General features: G+C 42.0%; 1 protein-coding gene across 2 annotated transcripts in view; it reads left to right on the top strand.

Annotated features, from left to right (window-relative positions):
- Positions 1-18,767, top strand: part of BPGM (bisphosphoglycerate mutase) — a 28,096-nt gene extending 9,329 nt beyond the window's left edge. Inside the window, exons 1-3 of one of the 2 annotated variants that reach the window (XM_030308477.1) lie at positions 3,605-3,625; positions 4,197-4,852; positions 16,699-18,767. In XM_030308477.1, the coding sequence (XP_030164337.1) occupies positions 4,252-4,852; positions 16,699-16,880 (783 nt within the window). In that variant the 5' untranslated portion in view covers positions 3,605-3,625; positions 4,197-4,251 and the 3' untranslated portion in view covers positions 16,881-18,767. Of the gene's footprint in view, positions 1-3,604; positions 3,626-4,196; positions 4,853-16,698 lie in introns of those variants that run through there. The other variant, XM_030308475.1, reaches the window with a different exon arrangement.
- The last annotated feature ends 827 nt before the right edge of the window (positions 18,768-19,594 follow it).

A 19,594-nucleotide genomic window follows, 5' to 3' on the forward strand; every position in this document is an offset into this window, starting at 1 on the left:
ATCAAGACTCTCAAAGTCAAAGCTTCTCCCCTCCCCAAAAGATGGTGGGCATGGAGGCATTTGGTCAGGATTGAAAGGGCGCAGGACCCTGCCCGTCACCTACCCGTGCCCCAGGACTTTAGGCCCAAACACCCCCGAGTCAAGGGAGAAGCAGACACCTGGAAGAGGTAGTTTTGCTTTCAGTTCATTTTCAGCATGGTTAAAGCTCAGAGCTGGCCGAAGCATTCCAGGAAGAGTCCAAAGTTGAGTGGAAGTTTGATTACAGAGCTGAGGCTCTTCAGGGCACTGGCCCAGGCTTTGGTGAAGAAGGGTCAGGGACAAGGAGCCCAGCACATGTGGGGGTTAGAGGGTGTTGGACAAAGCAGAGGAAAGCTGGGATTGGAGCCTGGAGGCTGGGGGACTGACCTTCTCCTGGGGTATGGCGGCCTCTTCATTCATCTGTGGCCTGGAGATTTCCCTGTAAGTTATGGTGCATATGTTAGCAGACTCAAACTGGCCTCCAGACACATTTCGTTTAGTTCATGTTTCTAAAATGTATTTAAATTAGTCACCAGTATTAATATCAGATTTCACATAAAACTGTGCATTTCTGGGGCACCTGGGTGGCTCAGTTGGTCGGGTGTTCGACTCTTGATTTTGGCTCAGGTCATGATCCCAGGGTTGTGGGATTGAACTCCATGTCAGGCTCTGCACTGAGTGTGGAGCCTGCTTAAGATTCTTCCCCCGCCGCCCCTCTCTCTCTCCCTCTCCCCCTCTCCCCCTCTGTCCCTCCCCTGCTCACAACCCCCCCCCATTCTCTCTCTTTCTCACTACAGTTGTTTTTAATGTGCATTTCTGGTGTTTTTGAAAATTGGAAGATCCAGGAACCCCTGGAGCAGCGAGGTAGTAGCTACTCCTTTTATTTTTATATGAACTTTTAGGAGCTGAAATGACCATTTAAAAAAATTTTTTTTAATGTTTATTTATTTTTGAGAGAGAGACAGAGTGCTATAAGGGGAGGAGGAGAGAGAAAGGGGGAGACACAGAATCCGAAACAGGCTCCAGGCTCCGAGCTGTCAGCACAGAGCCTGACGTGGGGCTTGAACTCAGGAGCCGTGAGATCATGACCTGAGCCGAAGTCAGACACTTCACTGACTGAGCCACCCAGGCACCCCCTGAAATGACCATTTTTATGTTTTTTAAAGAAGACATTTATTTACCCTAAAGACAAAACTGAGTCCCCAGGTTCTCTGTGGTCTGACTCGAAGTATTGCAGTCTCTCCAGTGTTTGCTTTGAGGAGTCCCTTCTTCTGTGTATTCTCCAGAAAGGTTGTAAGAATGGGACCCTTAGTTCAGTGAGACCAAGTTATACAAAAGCTCTGTCCATCTGCACAAGAGCCACGTCCATCAGAGAAGCACATATGCTCTCTACAGTTTTCCATGGTTCCCATCATGCCTGTGGCTCAGTGTGTGTGTTTGTGTGTTTGTTGGTAAACACTTGGTATACCAGCTCCCATGATGATTAAAATCTTAAACTTTAAACCTCAGCAGCTCCCCTGTAAATATTCAGTAGTTAATTAAATGGGAAGTCAGTTGATAGCAGCAAGGAGGAAAGAAGGAAGTGACTTTATTTACCCAAGATAGATGCACTAATCTGTACTTTGTCCTATGTTCACCCCTGTACACCAGAGGGAGGGAGGGGTGTAGTCTTTGTGGCTGTGGTACTGTTTCTCTGCTCGCTCTCTCTCTCTATAGATAGATAGATAGATAGATAGATAGATAGATAGATAGATATGTATTGGGGGTGGGGGGAACAGAAATTGTTTTATTTCTTAAACAGAGTAAGCAAATATAGCAGATTAAAATACTGCAAGCTTGGTGGTAAGTGCCTGAATGTTCATGATGTTACTGCCATATATATTTTTTGTTCTCTTGGTATAGTTCATAATCAAAGGCAGTGGAGAAGTGCTTTTGCCTACAGAATTTGTCCATCCTACCCTTTTTTAAAAATATATTTTAGAGGGAGAGAGAGAGAGAGTATGAGCAGGGGAGAAGGGCAGAGGGAGAGAGAGAGCGTGAACAGGGGAGAGGAGCAGAGGGGGAGAGAGAGAGAGAGGGAAGGAGAGAGAATCTTAAGCAGGCTCCACACTCAGCACAGAGCCCAATGTGGGGCTTGATGCAGGGCTCAATCCTGTGACCCTAGGATCATGACCTGAGCCGAAATCAAGAGTCAGAGGCTCAACTGACTGAACCTCCCAGGCACCCCATCATACCCTTATTCATTTAAAGGGAAAACAGCTTTATTAGCATAAGGAGGCTTCTTGCTTGACACGACAAAGTGAGGGTTGGGGTGGAGGAACACTTGATAGCCTCTCTTTTCTCCATTCCCTTCTCTACCAGCATCAAAAAACAAAACAATAAATGTTACAGGAGGGTGGGTCTAGTTTTTGATCTGACAGAAGTTTCTAGTACTTGGTGAATTGGGGCTCTTTGAAGAAACAATATAAAAACGTCTTCTTTTGCAAATTAAACACACACACATACACACACGCCCACACATTCATTATTTGGTCTCTCCCCGTGCCTTAGACGGGGTTTGTTCAAGTGAAGGATCCTGAAATTTGAGCTCATTAGCTTCGTGATTATTCTGCTTCTGGGCACCAGTGATCACACAGCAAAACACTGCCCAGATGTGTGTCATCCCATTCTCTGTTCTTCCGCCAACCTCATGCCCCTCTGGGCTGAGGGTAGAATCATCCCTCTTCCTCCAGAAATTCTCAGCTGTCTGATGTACCTTCGCCCGAGCCCAGTCTCTTCCAGATGCTTCCTGTTTCACATGCACTAAAGCTTCAAACCTGATGCTTGACCAGAAAGGGGTGTCATAAACCTGACGACCCTGGTCTTTCAGCTACTTGCAGATTACCTCCATCTGCTTCTTCCCTCAGGGCCCCATCAGTTTACCTTCTCCTGCAGTGAGATGAAGCCTTGTTTTAAAGGGTTTTTATTCCCCTTCAGAATCTCTGGAAATTACTAAAGAAAGGAAGAAACTAGATACCTAGATTCCAGTTAACTTTGTCACTGTTATGTAACTGTGGGTGAATCACGGATTAAGTGGGCCAGAAAATCTCCCATTTCATGGAAGTTGCAAGAACGGCAGGAGACCAGGCCCCGATGTTCATATCATTTTTAGTCCCCAGTGTGGAAAACCCTGGGGTGGAAGTGGAGAGCCTGGGCATGCAAGGCGGGCAGTGTTTGTCGGTATACATATGTCCACTGCAAGGAGGGTGAGGGCAAGCTGATGCAGCCGGAACAGCAGATTCTCCAGGGGACGGAGTGGGCCCAGCAGACCTTGGGGCCAGCAGCCTAACTTAGGGAATTCAGAAACACTGTAAGGTTGTCTGTCCCACTTCACCAGATTCTTCTCCCGCTGAGATGCGGCCGGTGTGTGCAGGGCAGCCTAAGATTTGGGCAGGAGGGGGCGGGGCCTCCTTATCAGCGTGCTTCCTGTCACTTCTTCAGACCTGCTCCCGCTAATCTCTTTCTACAGGCAGCATCTCTTCTACAGCTGCTTGCATTTGATAGCTTTTTTGCATCAGGATTTATGCCTGCCGAGCGTTGTTTTGGGGGCAGGTGAGAGATTATTTAGGTGAGTACCGTATTCAGTGTTAATGTTGTTTTAAATCACTTTTGGTGTTGTTTGAACGTTGGACCGTAGATTTTCTTATATGTAGTGTCGCCTGTGGCATTGAAGAGCGAGTTGCCACCCATTAGTGATTTACATACCAAGCAGATGTGGTGGTTCATTGAATTACCATGTTTAACTTCTATAATAAGGTGACACTGGTAAATATTCTTTTTCCACCAGGGGAAAAACAAAGTGAGAAGGATGCCTTCAACCTGGAGTCAGCTGCTAGGAGCTGGGAGTTCCCAGCTACTAGTCATACTTTCAGACATCTATAACTCATTCTAGTAAATCCTCTCTTCTGTAAGCACAGACTGCCTTTTTATCTGGTGGAAACGCAGCATGCCATTAGAATGACATGTCCTGTCATTTTACATCATACAATTAAGATATTGTCTAGCTGTCAGAAAATTCAAATCGACTAGGCTCCCTGTAATTAATTATCTGTATAATGTGCCATAGTGTGTATGTTGTAAAGTTCAGGTAGTCGGTTGAATGAAGACCATAACATACTTTTTGTTTCTTCTCTTTCTAGATGTCTTGCTGCCATTGAACCCATTTGAAAGTGCTAGGCGAGCTCAGCCATCAGTATGTCCAAGTACAAACTGATTATGTTAAGACATGGAGAGGGCGCTTGGAATAAAGAGAATCGGTTTTGTAGCTGGGTGGATCAGAAACTTAACAGTGAAGGAATGGAGGAAGCTCGGAACTGTGGGAAGCAACTCAAAGCACTAAACTTTGAGTTTGATCTCGTATTCACGTCCATCCTTAATCGGTCCATCCACACAGCCTGGCTGATCCTGGAAGAGCTGGGGCAGGAATGGGTTCCGGTGGAAAGCTCGTGGCGTCTAAACGAACGTCACTATGGAGCTTTGATCGGTCTCAACAGGGAGCAGATGGCTTTGAATCACGGTGAAGAACAAGTGAGGCTCTGGAGGAGAAGTTACAATGTGACCCCACCACCCATTGACGAATCTCACCCTTTCTACCATGAAATCTACAGTGACCGGAGGTATAAAGTGTGCGATGTACCTGTCGATCAGCTGCCACGATCTGAAAGCTTAAAGGATGTTCTGGAGAGACTCCTACCCTTTTGGAATGAAAGGATTGCTCCTGAAGTCTTAAGTGGCAAAACCATTCTGATATCTGCTCATGGAAATAGCAGTAGGGCTCTCCTGAAACATCTGGAAGGTACCATCTTTATGCTACTACTTATTAGAGGTTGCTAAATGTTATGCTTGGACCTTAATCTAGAAAGGACAGGGTTTCTGAGCACAATTTACATAATGGACTTTCTTGCCCTATTCCCTTTTGTCATTTCAGGCTTTTTTTTTTTTAATTATATGAAAGTTATTGTCAAATTAGTTGCCATACTCATTTCAGTCTTTTAAGAATCATTTTGTTCTATTAAATCAAAAACGCTGTGCCTTTCACATTCATACTATATAAAGCAATGATTCTAAAACTTTAGCAAGCATCAGATTTCCCTGGAGGGAGACTTTGGTCTACTCCAGATTGCTGGCCCCATCCTTGAAGTTTCTGAATTTGTAGGCCCCGGGGGTATGGTTGGAGAATTTGCACTTCTAAGGTGTTTTCAGGTGAAGCTCAGTTACTGCTGCTTGGGGGTTTTCCACTTTAAGAACTATTGATCTAAAGGATAATAAGGTTTTTGCTGTAGCAAGGTAAAAGCAGGCTAGGGAGGGAATTAATTTCTATAGAGATGGTATGCAAAGTCAATTTATTTGAGTCGATCCAGATAAACAAAATTATCTAGACTTCAGTTTTGCCCATGCTCTTCCAACTCTAAACAATTATTCCTGTGTTGCAGATCTGTGTTTCTTGAACAATTCCTTTGTTCCAGCTCTTTCTTTCCAGACCAGGCCTATTCGTTGTTTGGGAGAAAGTTAGGGGGAAGGTAAATAAAAGGATTGCCTGTTGGAGATAATCAGTTGGCTCAATTTTATTTTAACCACTTCATGTTGTGTTCTAAACATATTCTGAAATGTACAATATTGTTATCTTCCTCTTAACTGATGTAAACTAGGAACCCCTGAGGACTCGGGCTCACCACTTTGGGGCATCAGTGATTGCACTGTGACACTTACAGGGGGTTCTTCTTTCCCCTTTCTCCCTTCACTAAGCAATCCCAGGCATTTGTGCTTTTTGAGTGATCTGCTCCCTCGTCCTTTGTCCTGACAGCACCAGCAGTAGTTAGCCCCTGATATTAGAATGCATTTCTCTAACATTCCTTGCCCATTCTGCTTTACTTTTCTCTATGAGGCTGTGAAAAATGAAGAGGTTGACATTGTATGTGAAATAAGTGAAAATAGGTTATTGGTAACCAAACAAAGTGATCTTTATGAGATTTTATTGTAAACTTTTTAGCATGTGCTTTTGCCCCTGATTTTTATAACATGGCCAAAAGCCAAATCATTACTCGAATACTTGCATCCATTAGTTGTGCAGAGATCTAAACTCTACAGACTTTATTGGCTATTAAAAATGTTATTGGCTAGACATGGCGCTCACCCTGTTTGTGTATATATCTTATTTACTCAACTACATAAAGGCTTCTATTCTTTTTCTTTCAGAATAGTCAGGTATTTGATTAAGTGATAAATAACTTCATCATTATTGGACTACAGTACTTTATTGTTTGAAGAAGAGTTGAGCCTTCTCTTAGGACAACAACAAACTGAAATTCAGAATTTCGAAGTTTCTGCCAAAAGGTGTATTCTGTTCCACCACTCCAATTGCCTTGTTCCAGAGACGAGACTTCGATCTCTCTGTGGCCAAGCTCCCTTCCCTAAAGAAGATGCCATCATCTGCTTCAGGAACCTCTTTTCTCCCCTGTCTTAACTAGGAAACCCTCCCTTTAAAAAATGATTTCTTGCTATTTAATACCATTTATTCTTCAACTGTCTTTAGGTTTAGATGTCTTTAAGATTATTCTGCATCCCCAGCCAGAGCCCATTCTAGATACTCCCTTCTATTAGTGCACTGAGGATTTCCCTGTTTGTTACTGTTCTTTTTTGAAGGGAATAGGAAGGTTTAGCCAATGGTGAAGAAGACTGTCACCCTGGTCAGAGTAGAGGGAGAATTACCTGTGGACGGCAAGGTTACCCATAGAAAGCTTACTTTCTGTATTTGAGGGAGGTTTTGAAACCATTAATAATTTACCAAAAAACAATCATTTGGTATAGCTGCTGTAGAAAACAATCCGTCAGCTTCTCTATAGATTAGACCTGCGGTTACCATACGATCCCACCAATTCTGTTGCTAGGTATTTACCTGTATTCATTTCCTAGCGCTACTGTAACGAAGTACCAATAACTGCAAGGCTTAAAACAACAGATACTAATTTTCCTCACAGTTCCCCGGGGCTGGAAGTCCTAAATTAAAGTGTTGCCGGGGTCATGGTCTCTCTATCCTTTCTTGCGTCTTCTAGCTTCTTGGGTTTGTTGGCAATCTTCGGCATTCCCTGGTTTGTAGGTGCATCCGTGCAGACCTGTCTTCACTAGGTGTTTCCCTGTGCGTCTCTGTTTCTTGTCCAAATTTCCCCTTTTCGTAAGAATACACATAATATTAGAGTAGGATGAAAGATATCATTTTAACTTGACTACCTCTATAAAGACCCTGTTTCCAAATAAGGTCGCATTCTGAGGTTAGGACTTCAACGTATCTTTTTTGGAGGGATAATAGTTCAACCCATAGCAATACTTAAGAGAGATGAAAACTTATGTCCAAATGAAAACATGTACACAAACCTTCATAGTAGTAGTATTCATAAGAGCCAAAACACAGAGAAGCATCCCAAATGCGTGTCACCTAGTGACTAGATACATTAAATTTGGTATCCATACAATACAGTATGACTCAGCAATGAAAAAGAATGAAATACTCTTATGTGCCACAGTGTGGATGAACTTTAAACTCATCATTACCTGAAAGAAGGGAGTCACAAAGGAATATTTATTGTGCAATTCTACTTAAATGAAATGTCCAGAATGGCCACATCTTTACAGACAGAAAATAGATTATGTGTTTCCTGGGCCTGGGGTAGAGGTGGAAGGGTGTGGAATGAACAGTGGCTGCCGTTAGGTACAGAGTTTCTTGTTGGGGTGGTGAAACGTGCGAAAGTTGATTGTGATGATGGTCGCACGAGTCTGAATATACTAAAAGCCGTGGGATAAATGGATAAATTGTATGATATGTGAATTACCAAGTTAAAGCTGCAAAAATAGTTTAATCAATGGGATTGAAAGATTAAAGGATGTGGCATTGGCCTAGAGAAAAATATTGGAGGGCAAATATGGGAAGCAGTGTCAAAGTAGACATGTATGGATGTGGAGTAAAGAATAAGGAAAAATAAAATAAACTACAGCTTTGGTCACTAGAGCAGAAATGGATTTATAGGGGTTGCTGAGAAATTAATAGGCATTAGTCCTCAGGCTTTATTTAAGCTTTCTTCTGGAGGTCTTTTTTTTTTTTTTTTTTTAAGTTGGATGTATAGTGCTAAATGACTTTTCAGAGCTTAACACAACTGAATCAACCTTAAATTATGATTCCTATCCCTCTCCCTATCTATAGGCCTTATACAAAATGTTGTTATGTGGAAGATAATTGATTTAAAACAGCAGTTTTCATGCTGGAAGAGGCAAATGGCATGAGATTTGAGAAGGAAGTACGTGAAAGTAGAAAAGGCGTAAAGTTGGCTGATGTCTGCAGCAGAGGACAGGGGAGGTGTAGATGAGGGAGACAGGAAGTGGAAATGGGAGGCTTGGTGACCATGGCGGATGGCAGACATTCAGGGGAAAAATGGCCGAAAATCCAGAATATGCCATTAGACACAAGCCATAGAGTGGGGAAGCAAAAGCAGTGGATGTGAAGATTGGGATCTGTCCGTAGGAAGACAGAAGGCTGGTATGTAAGTTTGGCTCACCCACCCCGGGTAGAACAACTTGGTTCCTTTTGGCCTATGGTACCCCCTGGTGGTGCCGTTGTTAAGACTCATGGAGCTCTTTGGTGTCGCTGTGACTCCCTTTAGAATGACCTCCACGCCTAACATGGAAGAAATTATTTTAGATTTTAGAATCACTCCATAAATTAGTTATCATGTCTTATTTTAGGAGTTCCCTAAATACCAATCTCCACTAATAGATTTCTCTTACTATATATTGAAAAATAAGATCCATGTATTCGATGTCACAGCTCTAAGAATTAAGCATAAATGACTTTGCCAAGATCCGAAGGAACAGTGTATGTTATTTCTTCCACATAATTTCTGTTAATGAGATTTTAGCTTTTTAAAAATTTATTCTGGATGTATATGTTTACCAGAATAGGAATACCAACATTAGTCTTACCTCACACATCTGACTTTCAGGAACTCAAGTTATAGGGCTTTATGTGGTATTTGATAAATTCTCAGCCTAAAAGAAAATATTCCTTTGAATTTGGATGCTAACTTAAAAAAAATTTTTTTTTTGACATTTATTCATTTTTGAGAGACAGAGACAGAGTGTGAGTGGAGGAGGGGGAGAGAGAGAGGGAGACACAGAATCCAAAGCACGCTTCAGGCCCTGAGCTGTCAGCACAGAGCCCGATGTGGGGCTCGAACTCACGGACCGCAAGATCATGACCTGAGCCGAAGTCAGATGCTTAACTGACTGAGCTACCCAGGGGCCCCTGGATGCTAACTTTTTAAGATTCCAGAAATTAAGTGAATCTTACTTACTTTAGGGGGAAATACAGGTATTTATATAGGAAGGACCACTGGCCAATTTATTTGTGTGTGTGTATATGTTCATTGTGTTAAAAAATATCATAAAATTTACCATTTTAATTGCCAGTTTATTCTTACTGTAAAGTTACATGACTGTATCACCCCCATTTTCTGGTTAATACCTGTTGTTCCAGTGCAATTATTAATAGCATCTCCTTTCACTTTCATAAGTGCCCTGCTTGAATGATAAATTATGTGGTCACCTTACCATAAAGGTGTTAGCCTTTACTAGTATTAAGAATGAATCCCTGAAATAGGTGTGACCAGATTCCATATTTCCTGTAAACACAAAAGTTGCTAAACAAAAGTAAAAATGTTTGTGGTTGTAGGTTCATCTGATTCCTAGTCATGCTTTCTAGATATGTTTATATAAAATTCTCTCCTATTACCAGGATCTTTCAAGGAACTGGGCAATTTTTCCCTGTATTATCCTTAAACTGCCTGACAAACTTAAAGCATGTTACCTTCTGCTGGGGAGGAGTATGGTAGCTGATAGAATCAACGACAGCATACTCTCGTATCACAAAAATACTTTATTGTTTAAAGACTATAACTTTGGGGTAGGAAGAATGATGTCCCAGTAAAAAAACTAATTAGAATATTAGTCTACCCTGAAATCTCCAAGTGCCTTATGATCTCTCTACTTAAAAGTATACTAGTGTTACACATCTACTCTACCTTGTATACACCTCAGCAATGGAGACTGTTGGTTCTTAAGACGTTATTTTGTTTGTCAACTATTTGGTGCTATGACTTTATCCTATAGGCAGTCCAGTCCTGACTGACACTTCTTCCATTTGTGAAAAAGAAGACAGGTGCTGTTGAGGGGAAATGAAAGCCAGACAGACCTCAGATGACTTAGCCATGATCATGATAATTAGTTGGAGTCGTGAACTCCACCCAAACCCAGTTCACTGAGTCTCCACACATGATTACCACCTGGGCTTTTTTGTTTTAAATGTTTTCTGAAAAGTAGCCCTTCCCTTGATCTATTTTTTGTTTGGAATACTATGTTTTAAGAAGCTGAGTCAAGAGTATCCTTGGCAGGTTAACCATTAAAAGTTAATTTGATGCAGCTAACTGAGTCTCAAATTATTATTGCTGTTACCCTAATATTGTGGTTTGTGAATGGTGTTCCCTAGTACAGATGTACAAGGTGACCTTTTTTTTTTTTTTTTTTTTGAGCGCATGCTAAGTGCAGCTCTAGGCATTTACATACATATCCTATTTAATATAGGAACTAGAGCCAGGCTGTGAACCCACTGGAAAACTGAGGTTCAGTCCCGTGTTTTACACTGCTGTTTAGTGTATCTGGGTCATACTTTTTATTTCATTTGACCAATCATTGATCACTCAGCTGTTTTGCTTAAAGAAACTGCTCTAATGAAAAGGAACAGACTACTGATACCCTCAACATCGTGGCTGAACCTCAACGGCATTATGCTAAGTGAAAGACCTGGGCTCAAAAAGCTGAGTATTGTACATTCCTGTTGAAGTCTTAGCCTTCAGTAGTTCAGAATGTGACCGTATTTAGATAGAGAGTCTTTAAAGAAGTAATTAAAGGGGCGCCTGGGTGGCTCAGTCGGTTGAGCGGCCAGCTTCGGCTCAGGTCATGATCTCGCGGTCCGTGAGTTCGAGCCCCGCGTCAGGCTCTGTGCTGACAGCTCGGAGCCTGGGGCCTGTTTCAGATTCTGTGTCTCCCTCTCTCTGACTCTCCCCCGTTCATGATCTGTCTCTCTCTGTCTCAAAAATAAATAAACGTTAAAAAAAAAATTAAAAAAAATAAAGAAGTAATTAAAGTAAAATTGGGCCATTAGGGTGGCCCTAATCCAACGTCATTGGCATCCTCATAAGAGATCAGGACACAGACACACACAGAGAGAAGACCATGTGAAGGTACAGGGAGATGACAACCATGTACAAGCCAAGGAAAGTGACCTCAGACTTTGATATCCCCAGAACAGTGAGAAAAGAACTTTGAGTTTTGTTTTGTTTGTTTGTTTGAGTTTTGGGTTTTTTTGTTTTTTGTTTTTTTTTTAGCAAAAAACAAGCAAACTATGCACTGTATGACTCCCATTTATATGCCTGTCAGGAAAAGGCAACACTATCGGGTCAGAAAACAGATCAGTGAAAGAAAAGGTAGGATGCAGGGGGGCATAAGGAAATTTTGGGGGGTTCATTAGAGCTATTCTGTACACTAAAACCAGTAAATTTTACTGCATGTGAATTATAGTTCTGTGTAAAAAGTCTAGCTTTTATCCAGTGAAATGACCATTTCCCTAATGGGGACCATGGCTTTTGTTGCCTAAGATAAAGACTCGATTAGTTTGTCAACTAGTAGAATTAATTAAATGAAGGTTGCTACATACGCCTAATTGTGCCTTTGCAAACTAACCCGGAGGGCCCCGGTATGCTCTCTCAAGACTGGGAGCAAGTAGTGCTGACTTTACGCAGCACCCAAACCATGGACATCACAGGGAATCGCTGGCACAGCCGGTCTTTGCAAGTTATCTAGAAGCTGTTGGACCAAGAAGCTTTGTCCTTTGAGGTTGTGAACTTGTCTAGGAAAGGTTTTTCTGCCCCAGAACTATTTCTGCTCACTTGACACTGAATTCTCTAGTCGTCCTTGGGTCTTCTATATGTCCTTTTTTTCTTCTCACAACCACCCAGGCAAGGAGTAGGTCAATGCAAGAGCATGAAAAGAACAGCAAGGCAAGTGTTACTGATTTGGAACTAGGCAGTACTCTTGTACAAGAATTGCAAACACAGGAACCCATGTCAGGGCCTAGGATACGCTTCTTGCCTGATCAGGACAGCTTCTACCATGTCGATTACTTATTTAACATCTCTGCTTTTAAATTGTAGGTAATTGGGAGGTTGCATTACTTTTAACTGGAAAGTAGTCCTTGACACTTTCAGAAGAAGGACTGCAGACAGACCTATGAGATACGATATAGTAAGAAAATTCCTACCTAAGGAACTGCTTTACCTGTTTCTAGCAGCGTAGAGGATTGCCTGTGCTGTGCTAATAAGTCCGGGCAAAAGCAGGGCCCTGCGCTGACTGGTTCAGACACACTTGTCACAGAGCACCACCGCGAAAGCTCCTAACACAGGCTTAGTATCTAAAAGCATCTTGTTTTGTAGCGCTCCAGACAGGCGTTTGTTTCTTTCTCTGTGGTTGGCATAGTCACTTCCTGTTTGTTTGCTGCTGGCCCACACTGAAGGAAAATCCAGGGACTGAACTGAAGCGTTGGATGTAGTCTGCGTCTTGCCAGCGGAAGTGGATTGTTTAGTCTGGGTTCAAGCACAGGACTAGGCAGTTTCAAGTTTGGAATCAGAGTGGCATGCAGGAGACTCATGAACGACAGGCTTGGTCCCTGAAGAATTGGGTGCAGCTGCACACATAGCAAGGCAAGGAAGCCTTGAGGCAAAATTAGAGAGCCGGGGAGGGCAGGTCAGCCGGGGCCAGCTGTGGCGGCGGGGCTGACGAGTGCTTCACCTTTGGCATTTTAGCGTGATATTTTCAGAAGCTGCAAATTCAGACCTCTCTCCTGTAAAGCAAATGCTTGTCTGGTGGTATGGTCAGGCTTTCTCTTATTCAAAGTTTAATTGATGTAGGAAAACTTTTACTTTTAAAAGTTGCAGGCTATCTTAACTTTAAAATTCAATGTGGATTCTTCTCTTTGCCTTATTCCAAATTAGAGGCTGTTATCCTATCATCGTGTTGCAATATTCAAATAACCCCTTTGCACTTGCTCCCCAGCATAAGTTGTAAATAGTAGCATCCAAACTTTAAAGATTTCTAATTAAAGATAGATCATCTATGAAATTGAGAACATCTTGTGTCAGCTCTCATTTTTGCAATAGAATACAGGCCTCTCACCACAGACCGCCCATCAGCGGGGTTTGAATTGTGACCTCCTTGACTGGGAAAGGTAAGTGGGGCGTGGGTGCACCTCACGGCCAAATGAATTGGTCGAAGTGGTTTCCCTCTTTTCCTAGTTTCCAAAAGTATACACTATGGATTTGGGGTTTGCTTTCATCCTGTGACAAATCTGTCTCCCTGGCCATCTTTTCTTCTGTTGCCCGAGATGAGCAAACCTTTGGAGGAAATCAAAGAAAATATATAGACAAATTTAATTTGAATTGTTTATTAGCACTAAATACCTTGTATTCAAGCCTAAGTGCCTTCTCTCTCTCTCTCTCTCTCTCTCTCTCTCTCTCTCTTTGGTAAGGTTATAAAGGAAACACAGTCTTTAATCAAGGTTTCAAGAGTAAAAGAATAGATTAAACTGGAAAGCCCAGAGAGTTCAGGTTTATTCATTTCAGCTGTGTGCTGAGGGCCTGTCAAATCAGGTGCTGTTCTTGGCGCAGGATATAGCCCCTGGAATTGGACACGCAAAATCCTGGCTTTTGAGGAGCTATGTCCCCATTTTGATCTCTTTCTGAAATTCGGCCGATACTGGAACTCTGGCAAAGTCTTCGGAGTGCTTTCACGTATGGACTTTATAAGTTAGAGTTTGTAGCTAATGTTCTGTTCCTTATCGCTTGTATTTGTATATAAGAAGTAGATTCATACAATATATACAGTTGTAAAAGTGGATCATACAGCTGAACAGTTTCTGGATCCTGGCAGCCAATGCATATAATAGAAGGTTCTTTACAGTTGAACAAATATTACTGAGTTCTCGCAGTGGGTAAGGCACTGGTCTGAGAGCATGTGTGACACAGGGATGGATGAGACATGGTCCCTCTTCTCAAGGCGTTTATAATCCTGGTTGGCGAAGCGAGCATTTGCACAGCCACCTCTAATAGAAGGCCAAGTGTGAATGCTGTAAGTGTATCTTAATATACTTAATTAATGTGTATACATATTAACATAAGTATTAATATACTTAATAATGTACAGTGATCTCGGGGCACCTGGGTGGCTCGGTCAGTTAAGCGTCCGACTTCAGCTTCAGGTCATGATCTCACAGTTCGTGGGTTCGAGCCCTGCCTCGGGCTCTGTGCTGACAGCTCAGGGCCTGGAGGCTGCTTCTGATTCTGTGTCTCCCTCTCTGCCCCTCCTCCGCTCCCATTCTGTCTCTCTCTCAAAAATAAATAAACATTTAAAAAATAAATAAAATAATGTACAGTGATCCCAATAACTGGCTGTGGCTCCTGTTCCTGCTATAATGACTTGGTGGAGAGGGCTCACAGGTGCAGATTTGACTTTCTAGAGCTATTCCTGTATGCAGAAAATGAAGTTGTTTGAATTTCTACCCATACTGGCATTGAGTTACCCCCTTTGACTTACCATAAACTTTCATTATTTCTTACTCGAAATAGCCCAACCATGTGGATTGACCACAGTTAACTCCTAGATGCTCCTACGTGAAGATTCAAGAATTAAAGACAATGGTTGGGGGCTGAAGAAGGGGTGGCAGTGGAGGGAGCGGTGACGGAGAAGGGCAGTTGCAGGGTGAGAACTCTGATATTTCCCTTCAAACGTTCTTGGAGCCAAAAAAACAGTAACAAAAATCTAAGCCAGTTATCAGACAGGGGATGTGCTGTTTGTTCACTCATTTTAACTTTCATATGATGTTCCAGTTAGTGAATTTATAATACAGTATTGCATAATACAGTATTGATTCAGTTTGGCTTAATTCAGTGCAGATGCATTATTCTAGCCTTAGGAGTTCTGCTGGCTTAACTTTCTCAGGATGAAGAATGGCTTATGCCAAAATCGAGTAATGAGTAATAGCTTCACTGTGGTTTTTCCTAATTTGCTATTTTAAAATTTCAGTCTGTTAAGTCTCATTGACTGATTATTAACCAGTCTAAGCATTTTAAATATTTGTAAGTAATTAGTCTGCTGTGTGAATGATTTGAGTAGTCATTAAAGTGGAATGTCAACTTGGTGTTTATTGGAAATGTCTCTATTTTTGTTGAGCTCTCCTTCCTTTGTATGTGAAATATGATAGTTCCCGTGGCCTTTGTTTAGTTGGCTCTTTGATTTGGTCCCACACAAAAGTGGGATGTTATCTGAGCCATAGACATGAGCTCGAGTGTGGTGCTGTTGAAGAGAGGACCTGTCAAGATCTGGTTAGATCTGGGACCTTGGCCAAACAGGAGAGTCCCATGTGCTCTCCAGCCCCTTGCCAAAGACCTAGAACTCATTTCTAAGGTCCCAGACGACAACCCCTAAACCTGGCGCATCATGATCCCAGTGTGTTAGCTGTTTCAAGGGGATCAGATGAATCTGTTCATGTCCTTACCAGCCCTGAAGACGGAGGAACACGAGGTGCTACTGTTTAGTTAATACCCAGCCCTTCAAAAGGGCAGAACATGATTGCAAACATTCTCTTCTCTCCTTATACTGCGCTGGAAGTAGCCGTGAACAAGTCGGATGACCAGAGTTGAAATCCTGGCATTTGGGAGTAAGAAAACCAGGTGCAATGTGATTGCCTTATCAGTCTTGTGATTTGACAAATTTAATTTAACTTCTCTGGATCTGTTTAGTATTTTTTAGCGTCTTTCTTGAGATATAATTTACATAATGTGCAGTGCAGTGGCTTTTAGTATGTGTACAGAATTGCCCATCTATCACCACAGTCAATTTTGGAACATTTTCATTAGTCCCAAAAGTAACCCTATACTTAACTGTCACTTCCCAATTTCCTCATTCTCTCTAGCCCTAGGCAATCACTAATCTATTTTTCTCACACTAGATTTTCCCATATAAATGGACTCCTACAACATGCTGTCCTTTATGACTGGCTTCTTTCATTAGCGTAATGTTTTCAAGGGCCATCAATGTTTAGCGTGTATTAAGCACTTACTTCTTTTTTTATTGCTAAATAATGTTCCATTGTATGGGTATACCGCAATTACTATAGTTAATTTATCCATTCATCAATTAATGGACATTTAGGATATATCCACTTTTTGGCTATTATGCTACTATGATGGCTCATGTACAAGATTTAGATAGGAAACATGAAGGAACAACAGGTTGCCCTGAAGGGTATCTACTATCCTAAAATTTAATATTTTGCGAATCTCTGTCTAAGCTTTTTTTTTTCTTTTTTTTAAATTTCTGAGAAGTTTTTATACTTCCAGGAACTATAGCTAGAATCCCTTACAGTATCTGGAGTGGTTCCAGACATGCCACTAATATGGGACTCAATAAATGTGCAGTGAAACAACCGAACAGAACTACCTCCTGTGTTGTCTTTAATGCTTTTTCCCTTCCTCTCCCAATCTACAGGTATCTCCGACGAAGACATTATCAACATTACTCTTCCCACTGGAGTGCCCATTCTCCTGGAACTGGATGAGAACCTGCGTGCTGTTGGGCCTCACCAGTTCCTGGGCGACCAAGAGGCTATCCAAGCCGCCATTAAGAAAGTAGAGGATCAAGGAAAAGTGAAAAAACGCGTTGAAAAATGAAAGCTTTCCCATTTACTTGCTAGGAATAGCTGCAAAGGAAGTGGCATGCAGTATTTTTTGGGTGCTCATCTCCCTCTCTTTTTTTTCCCCTGATTTTTCCAGAACTAGTCAACGGGATAGAGTTTATAAGGTAACTCGGTAAATGTTATTGCCCAGATAAAAGATTTAGGATGCCTGAGTGCTTTGTCATAAGTCTGATGAGAACTCTCTTGCTAGTCCTGTTTGAATTAGTCATTCATGGGGCTAATTGGTAACCAGTGGGGCTTAATCAAGGTCCTGAGTGTCTAAGATGAGAGAGTAACAAGTAGAGGTGAAGTTTAAGGTATTCATCATTTAATAAATCATTATTGAGTCACTATTGACAGACACTACTTATTCCAATAGGTAGTTCACTTTTATATTTACTGAGACTTTCTGGGATGATAGTAAGGTATATTAGATAATATGCTCTACTTAAGTATTTATTACTAGTCTTCTCTAGGAAAAGGAATGCTTTGCTAGTTAAAACCAGAGGCCCATTAAATGGGAGAAATCACCGATGGATTCCTCCAAGAAAGCCAACAACAAACAGTAAGGCACTTTGCCTTGTCTCTAGACCAGAGACATCCTTTCTTTGACAGTTGGTACGATTCCCCTTTGGCTGCTGGGATTAGCAACGTGTCGACAGCCATAGCTGTTGATGTTCTCCTTTTGTTTTGTTGAACTTTAATCATTGGTTACTTAAAATTGCTTAAAACTAAAGGTCTGTGACCTAAAATGAATCTCCTCAAAGCATCTCCATGTGACTGATAAACATTAGGTAAAGGCCTCCGAACTAGTCTTTGGCTCAAATCTTCTGTAACTCTCAAAGTGTTGCACCTATTTCATTGCATGGACACTCCTAATTCCCTATAAATTGAACATCAGGGTCAGGGGGAAGGTAAAATATAATGCATGTAATTTTATTCCCATGAGCAGGAAAAATATGGTACATTGGGGCTGGCCATACACATTTATTGTTCATCAGCAGAGAGCAAAAGATTATAGTATGTGACATAGAGCAGCTAGGGTAGGCCACGGACAGAAATGGTTGCTGATCAATCTCAATGATACTGTTTTCCAGATCATATTTTTAGATGTCATGGGTATATAAGTCACGGTTTCTTCAAACTCTTGCCTTATTTTAAGGCAAGGGACATATATTTCAGTGACAAAGTTATGGAAAAAATCTGTAGCTGTTTATCAGTTTTTCCTGATTTTCCGTTTGTGGGTTAGTCTATTTGTATCCGTTTTAGAGTAAATGGCAATGGAAGAAAACTAATTCTAAAACCCTTGCCACTGCTTGGTCTCCATTTGGTCCTTCCTTTGAGACTTTTTAGAACAAAGATGTCTGGGAAGAAGAGATGACCCTGGTGTGCTCCCAGCTGGCCACATCTGGGATGTGTCGGGACATGGCATGCGGATGCTTTACATTTCTGACGAACCGGTAGTGTCTGCTGTAGCCCTTCATTTTAGTCCACTTACTTAACCAAATAATATTCTTTGGAATTCAGAGATCAGATCTTTCTAGAATTCCAAGCCTATGGCCAGGCTATACCTCAGACCATTCTTTAACAGCTTCATCTCTGGATTTTCTGAATTTCCTAACCCGAGTGGTGACCGTATCTTAATGCAGCTGAAGACCCTAGAGTTGGATTCTCCCCTCGTCCTTCGCTTGTCCTCGTTCACTTCCGGGGAGCGCCCCCGGCAGAATGATGTGGTTCTGCACACAAAGCGACACTCACAACCAGTCACTTGGGAATCTGGCAGATCTCCTAAGATAGGGATAATTTTTGCTGATACTTCCTGATGTAATTTGGTGTATTGTTTTTGAGATCTTGGCTGAAATAAATGAGACATTTATGAAAACCTCATGTTAAATTATTTTTTTGGTAAAGATTCTGTTTTTAAAACTCTACACCCAACGTGGCGCTCAAACACAATCCCGACCGAGATCAAGCGTCGCGTGCCATACTGACGGAGCCAGCCGGGCACCCCATTTTTTTAAAGACAGGGAAAATTATTGCTAACAACTCCCGCACTTCGTCCTTAGACCACCTAATGTAGCTGTTTTCTTCACGTGGCTCACATCCAGAATTTTTGATGTACGAATCTTGAAGGCCAACCTGCATCCTAATCTTGGCAACCTTCTGTTCTCTCTGAAGCTGGGACCAAACAAAGGGGGACTTTTTTTTCTTTGAAAGTAAAGGCAGATAGCCTGTCTAGAAATTCGGCTGTTAGAGAGGGCAGCCCGGCCTGCTGCCGGGATGCACTTGCCCTGAAGCCAGCTAGACCCGTCTCCTCTGCCCAGGTTGGAGTGACTGCCTGCCCCCGGGGTGCAGCAAGTGTGGTAAAAGGTAAGGGCCACAGCAGGAGGCTTCTCCCAGGCTTCAAGTTACGAACTTTCCTCCGCAAGTGCTGTATCCCAGTACACCGAGAATCTTTTATTCTAAGAGCACAAGTTCTGCTTCAGAAAACGGGGGCTTTCACATCCTCTAATGCTAATTTGAGCACTGACAAAGCGTCCTCGGATGAAAATGCATCATGTCACGTGTTTTTCCTTGATGAGATGTGCAGGAAAGATTTCCAAATGAGACCTGTTTATCTCTCAAGCTCCTCCAGATTTTTTTTGCCTGCGATTTGTAGATTACTTCCCATCTTGGAGCTTGATCGCCTTGATGGAAACGCTGTTACCA

This window comes from Lynx canadensis, chromosome A2 (assembly GCF_007474595.2).
Source record: "Lynx canadensis isolate LIC74 chromosome A2, mLynCan4.pri.v2, whole genome shotgun sequence".
NCBI lineage: Eukaryota > Metazoa > Chordata > Mammalia > Carnivora > Felidae > Lynx > Lynx canadensis.